Source organism: Lepus europaeus, chromosome 22 (assembly GCF_033115175.1).
Source record: "Lepus europaeus isolate LE1 chromosome 22, mLepTim1.pri, whole genome shotgun sequence".
NCBI lineage: Eukaryota > Metazoa > Chordata > Mammalia > Lagomorpha > Leporidae > Lepus > Lepus europaeus.
Window position 1 is genome coordinate 30,404,062 of NC_084848.1, and position 6,788 is coordinate 30,410,849.

At 51.8% G+C, this 6,788-nt stretch overlaps 1 protein-coding gene across 5 annotated transcripts in view; it reads right to left on the minus strand.

The window, feature by feature from the left end:
* Nucleotides 1–4,040, minus strand: part of PCNX1 (pecanex 1) — a 193,755-nt gene extending 189,715 nt beyond the window's left edge. For all 5 annotated transcript variants that reach the window (XM_062181387.1, XM_062181386.1, XM_062181383.1 and 2 more), the window contains exon 1: nt 3,888–4,040. In XM_062181387.1, the coding sequence (XP_062037371.1) occupies nt 3,888–4,040 (153 nt within the window). The remainder of the gene's footprint in view (nt 1–3,887) is intronic.
* Nucleotides 4,041–6,788: the final 2,748 nt, after the last annotated feature.

A 6,788-nucleotide genomic window follows, 5' to 3' on the forward strand; every position in this document is an offset into this window, starting at 1 on the left:
AGTTCATTACCTAGGGATACAACTCTTTATAAAAGGAAACAATCTATTGAACATGCTACGATAATGGTTAGACTTAATAAATACAAAGTTATCTAATCTCCTCTGGAAATAAGGCATTATTGAGGAAACACTGTTCTAATAAACCAACTCTTGACACTACTGCTTCCGCTACAAATTAGCATGGCCGGGGGGGGGGGGGGGGGTGCTGGAGCTGTGGGATAGCCGGCATCCCATATGGGTGCTGGTTGGAGTCCCAGCTGCCCCATTTCTGATCCAGCTCTTTGCTATGGTCTGGGAAAGCAGTAGAAGATGGCTCAAGTCCTTAGGCCCTTGTGCCGGTGTGGGAGACCTGGAAGAAGCTCCTGGCTCCTGGCTTTGGATCGGCACAGCTCCAGCCGTTGCGGCAAATTGGGGAGTGAACCAGCGGATGGAAGACCTCTCTCTCTCTCTCTCTCTCTCTCTGCCTCTCCTCTCTCTGTGTAACTCTAACTTTCAAATAAATAAATAAATCTTTAAAAAAATAAAAATAAGCCATTCTTTCAAATGACATTCACCAAAGGCCACTCTGAAGTAATTTCTCTATTTCATAAATATTCTCTCGCAAAACACACAAAAAAGATCTCACAAATAAGTATATCAAGGTTCAGAAAGATGGAGTGTCTTGCCCAAAGGACAATCAATAACAGAACCAAAATTTTAAAAATCAAGATAACATCAATTCCAGTCTGCTTTCCACTCTGAAAATGCCACCCACCTCCAAAAAGCTCACCATCTGTGACAGGTCATGTACAAAAACAATACAAAAGGGTGTGAGTGACTTAAGGAACATGAAAGGACAATCAGAGTTAAGAAGGAAAATTTTCTTCTTGCTTTTCATTACCCAGAAATTTTATATAATAGAAACTATAAATTCTACCTTTCAAATTATCCACTAATGCTCCGGATAAACAGGCAAAGTCCTGAGACTCTTCCTAACTCAATGTACAATCTTTCCACAGATGTAGGCTTGTTCAAGAAAAATACTCAGCCTGTACAGTATCTCTGGCTTCCAAAGTCCCAGACTAGCTATCTGCCTAATGTCACAAAAGAAGTCACTAACTGCTAAGCCTCATGAGGACACAGGATTTGCTATGAAGAATCCATACACATATTTAGGAAATAGGCACTACTGCTTCTAATTACTATGGGGAGAGCATACAAAAAATAACCTATAGCTGTTTGAGAGTTTATTTTAACACAGTGCTGAATTTTGCTTTATTTTAGGTCCATAATCCAAACTTCCCCAATACTTTGATACTAAGCACACTGACAACAATTCTTCCAAATCCCTTACTGACCCTGCCCCACTCCCAGACCAAGATCCATCCCCCAGCCACAGGTTGGGGTCACTCAGTGCTAATGCCGGTAAAGGTTCGTTATCCCCAGACCAGACTTGAAGTTCCTCAAAGGAAGAAGCTGTGCCATGTCCATTTCTAATCATTCATTTACCAAGTACTCATCACATATCTGGGCACTGACCTAGGTCCTGACAATACAGCAATGAACAAACTGGACCTCTTAGAACTCACATTCTGAGATAAGACATTAAACAAACCAGTGCATCAGCTAAGGACATGTACTACTTAACAAGAGGATAACAGGGCTACGGAGTGTTGTAAAGGCTAGGGAAGTTGCTGTTTCACATGGGATATCATGGGAAGTCTCACAGTGTCCCAGAAACCTGAAATAAATGGAGCATGTTACACAAATACCTGGAGACAAACAAGTGGGTGAAGAGCAAATGCAAAGGCCCTGAGGCAGGAACTTACTGTGTGGGAAGAAGGCAAATGTGGGGAATGGGGATAGAGATACAGCGCAGAAGAGTGACAAGATCTGAAACAATCACTCAGGTTTCTGTATACAGAACGGAAGCAGTGAGTTTCATTAAACCCTGGAATAACCCAGGAAGGAGATAATGGTAGCTTGAGGCAAGAGAGTGGTGACAGGGATCTGGATTCTAGTTGGGTTCTGAAGACAGACCCACACCATGCGATGACTGGATGTGCAGAGAGGGAAGTCAGAGGGAGGTTTTCAAAGATTTGGGACAAGTGGAGTTGACACTAAGTGAAATGAGAGAGAAGCAATTTCATTTTCCCAGAATGCAGCAAAGTGTCAGTAGACACTCACATATTTCATAATTCATGTTAATTAAGTAAACCCCCAAAATGAAGCAGGTAAACTCAATGAACTGGCTTCCACTTGCTCTACTATTCCTTTATTGTCATTAGTTACACACAGACTCTACCATGAGCACACAGTTAATTGCAGGTGCTAACATAAAAACCTTATACTGGGACACAGCAACTAATCCTCGTATCTCAAGAATCATTTTCAGTTTTAATTTTACAATTCTCCTGGATACAAGAGAAATCGGCTATGAAAGCTGGCAGCCTGAGGATTCTTCCACCCAAAGTAATTAACCTGTTCATTAATGATGTCATATTCCTGGAAGGTTCAGTGGTGCAAAGAGAAATCCCTAGGCCAGAAGTAATTGAAAATCATAACACCTCACAACAAATTTTCAGAATGCACAACACTGAACAAGTCCCCTAATAAAATAAGTCATAAACCATCAACATTTTTAGAGGACTTTTTCAGCCCAATTAAGTACCTTCAAAACGATGCCAATAAAAAATTAGAATCTGTCTGAAGATGTGAAATGTAGACCATCTTCCCCCAAACAGGCACTTTCCCTGCCATCAGTGAACCCGAGCTCCACCGAGGGTGCCCTCACCAGCGGCCCTTCTCATAGTCCGATAAAGGGGGGGTGGGAGAGGGGTGGTGGTGGTTCCTAACCCAGCGCCCTTACTCGAGTTCCAAGAAGCAGCACAAAGTTAGCAGGACCCTGCTCAAAGGAGTTCGCCTAAAATAAAAGAGCCAGTATCCTTTCTCCCTCTCTGATTAAAAGCTCGAAGGTTTAAGTATCACTTTTCTGCACATTCGTCTCCCTAATGCACCCCACCACCACCACCACCACCACCACCACCACCACCCAACATTCCGTGCTTTTAAGAGAAAACGTGCTTACAACTTAGGGAGAAAATATCGCTGTTAAAAACAGACCAGACACACTGATCGTACTGAATTCAGCAACAGGCAGTAGTACTTTCCGTTTTCCTATCAGGCAAAGGCCTTGAACCAACCCGAACAAATCTGGTGACACGCCAGCCAGATTGCCCCTATCTCCCCCGCTCCCTCCCCCCGGACTCGGCCTGGAAACTCCGCGGCCGCTGACCCCGGCCGGGGCCGGGCAGACACGAGCCAGGGTGGCCGGCCAAACAATGACTGCCGGCGGCTCGGCACGGAAGGGCCGGGCTTCCAACCGTCCCCCGGGGCCGGGGCGACCCCAGATCCCCCCCCCGCGCCCACAGAGGCGCGCGAGGGAGGCCGCTCCGGGGAGAGGAGCCGCGAGCAGGCGCCCCGGGGGAAAGGGGGTGCCCCAGGGGAGCCCGGGGAACCCGCGTGCCCAGAGCAAACTGCCCCGCGCACACCCCGCAGGGGCGCCCGGCCGCGATCCGCCCACACCGGGAGCCCAAGAAGCGAGAAGCTCCGGGTTCAGGACTCGCGGAGCAGGGGCCTAGGCAGCTGCTGTTTCTCGGCAAACCGGGGCGCGGGGGCCCTGGAGTCACGGCTGAAACAGGGGAAGCCCCGGAGGGAGAGCGAGCGCGCGAGGGCGTGGGGGAGCCCGGCTGGGGGAGGGGAGCCCACGCCAGGCCGCGGTCCCCGAGGGGGCGAGGGCGCAGGCAGGGCCCCGGGGGCGCGCGCGCACCAGGCAGCCGGGAGGGCGCGACCCCGCCGGCCGGCCGGGCTCCGGGAAGCGGCCACCCGCTCCCCGCCCCCACACTCACCATGTAGAGGGTGAAGGGCAGGCCGAGCAGAAAGAGCCACAGGTAGAGGTGCAGCGCGTTCACGAAGGTGGCCTGGTGCGGGTCGTAGTACCAGCCCCCGCTGAGCGCGGCCCACACCCCCTGCCGGAGGATCTGCAGCGTCTGCGACCCCATCCCCGCCCGGCGCCGCCGCCGCCGCCGCCGCCGCCCCCGCCGCCGCCCCGGCCCCAGCTCGGCCTCGCTCGCCGGAGCCTGCCGCCGCCCGGTCTATCCCCCTCCGGCGCCCAGGGAGAGCGGGCCGGCGCCTCGGCGGTCGCTAGTGCTGCGGCAGGAGGAGGAGGAGGCAGCGAACCGGGAGGAGGAGACCCAGGAGGAGGAGGAGGCGGCGAGCGGCGGGGCGGAGGAGCGCGACGAGGAGGAGGAGACCGGCCTCCAGGGCGCCGCCGCCATCTTGTCTCCTCACACCCGCAACCGAAGCAGCGTCCGCCGCCCGCGGCCCGCCAGCGCCCCCGCCGCCGCCGCCGCCGCCGCCGCCGCCGCCGCCGCCGCTGCGACCCCCGCCGGCCGCCAGACTGGGCCGGGTGGAGACGGCGACCCGGCGCCCGGCAGCGCCGCGGAGGAAGCCGCGCCCCCTCCGGCTCCTCCTCTCCTCTCCCTCCGCCCCCTGTGCCGGCTCCCCGCGGGTGCGCGCGGCGCCGCGGGCGCCTCCTGCAGGCGCCCGGGAGAAGCGCTCGCGGACACGTCCCGGGCCGGGGGCCGGGGCCGCGCACTGCGGAGCCCGGGGGCCGGGGGCTCTGGGGAGAACCTGTTGGGTCCCTGGCAGACCATCCATTCACTGACCACGCCCTAAGGGGGATTTTTCTGAGCCTGAAACCAATAGGTCTTGTCTTCAGAAAAAACATCCTGGCTGGTGGTGATGCTGTTTATTTAAAAACCAGTTTACAATTGACGCCAACAGCTGAGATACTCGCGGAAGCCCTGGAAGAATTAGGCACGGCTGAGGACTCCGTTAAAAACTCACACACGTGCCCAGTTTGAATAGGAACGGTGCTGGGCCTTGGCACGGAGTTGGAGGCTCTGGGGTGAGAATTGCCACATCCAGGGTCAGGAGGATGCACAACTGCCAAGAACAAAAAAATTAATAGAAGTTGCAAGAGACGGGGCCGGAGTTGTAGCGTAGCAAGTAAAGCTGCCGCCTGCAGTGCCAGCATTCCATGTGGGCACCGGTTCGAATCTGGGCTGCTCCACTTCCGATCCAGCTCTCTGCTATGGCCTGGGAAAGCAGTAGAAGATGGCCCAAGTCCTTGGGCCCCTGCACCCGCATGGGAGACCCGGAAAAAGCTCCTGATTCCTAGCTCCGGATCTCCCAGCTCCAGCCATTGCAGCCATTTGGGGAGTGAACCAGCGGAACAAAGATCCCTCTCTCTCTCTCTCTCTCTCTCTCTCTCTCTCTCTGTAACTCTGCCTTAAATAAATTTTTTTAAAAAGTGGCAAGAGACACAGAAGTATGGATGGGTGAATAGGTTATCATTTGTATTTGTTGCCTTTGTTTTTGAAGGTGTTGTAATTAGTAGCCATTTTTATCAATGGGCCCATCTAAGCAAGGCTGAAAGATTTCACTGTGACTGCACTCCCGAGTTACAATTGGGTCTTGTACTTTTCTTTTTATAGCAATAAAAACTGGGAACTGTGCTTGGCTCTGTGTAATGTTTATTAAGCATGTCTGATCTCATTGAATGAAAATTTTTAAAAGGAATTTGAAGTTTATTATAGCAATAAAAGTGCTTTATATTCCCAGATTAAAGTTGCTATAATTAATGAGGAAAGCAAGAGAGCCAAAAGAAACTGATGATGATTTAAGAAGAGTAGTGAAAAATCATTGTAATGCCTGCTCCTACCCCCAGTGCTATACCGCTTTATAGCTTGGACATTTTCACACCCATTTCATTCAACCGTCACAACACCTAGTGAGGGCAGTATAGATGCTATCCTTATTTTGTAGGTGGGAGGCTAAGCTCAGAGAACCTAAGTGATGGCTCAAGATCCCATAAGTGATGAGTGGTTGGGGAGAACGCTGGCCCCAGCTACCATCTTAACTGCATAAACTGAACTTTGGAAGTTTATTTCTCAGCACCCTCAGGAGAGTTGGAACTGACCAGTAACTGTTCAGCCGCCCCTGGGTACCTGTGGCCAACTTCAATGTATGGTCAATTCTCAAAGTATAGTTAGGGGGTCTCGCTGTATCAGCATCATCAGAGATGTGTCCAAAATGCAAATTCTCAAGGCTAGCGGCATTGTGGTATAGTAGGTTCAGCAACAGCCTGCAGCGCTGGCATCCCATATGGGCACCAGTTCAAGTCCCAGCTGTTCCACTTCTGATCCAATTCTCTGCTGATGGTGCCTGGGAAAGCAACTGAAGATGGCCCAAGTGCTCAAGACCCTGCACCCACATGGGAGACCCTGAAGAAGCTCCTGGCTCCTGGCTTCTGCCTGGCCCAGCCTTGGGAGTGAACCACCAGATAGAAGATCTCTCTCTCTCTCTCTCTCTCTCTCTCTCTCTCCCCTCCTCTCTCTATAACCCTGACTTTCAAATAAATAAGTACATCTTTTTTAAAAATGCAAATTCTCAGGCATGACTCCAGAGAAACTCTAGAGGATGGGACTCAGCAAGTACTTGTTTGAGAGAGAGAGAAAAAGAGAGCACTCCCGCTCCCCAGATGCCTGGCGTCAAAGCTAGGAGCCAGGAACTCAATCCAGGTCTCCCACATAGGTGGCAGAGACCCAATTACTTGAGCCATTGCTGCTAATTCCCAGGTTCTGCATTAGCAAGCAGCCAGGTACCAAACCCAGGTATTTGGATATGGGGCATGGACATCTTATCCGATATATTAAGCAGTTTTAACAAGCTTTCCAGAAGATTGT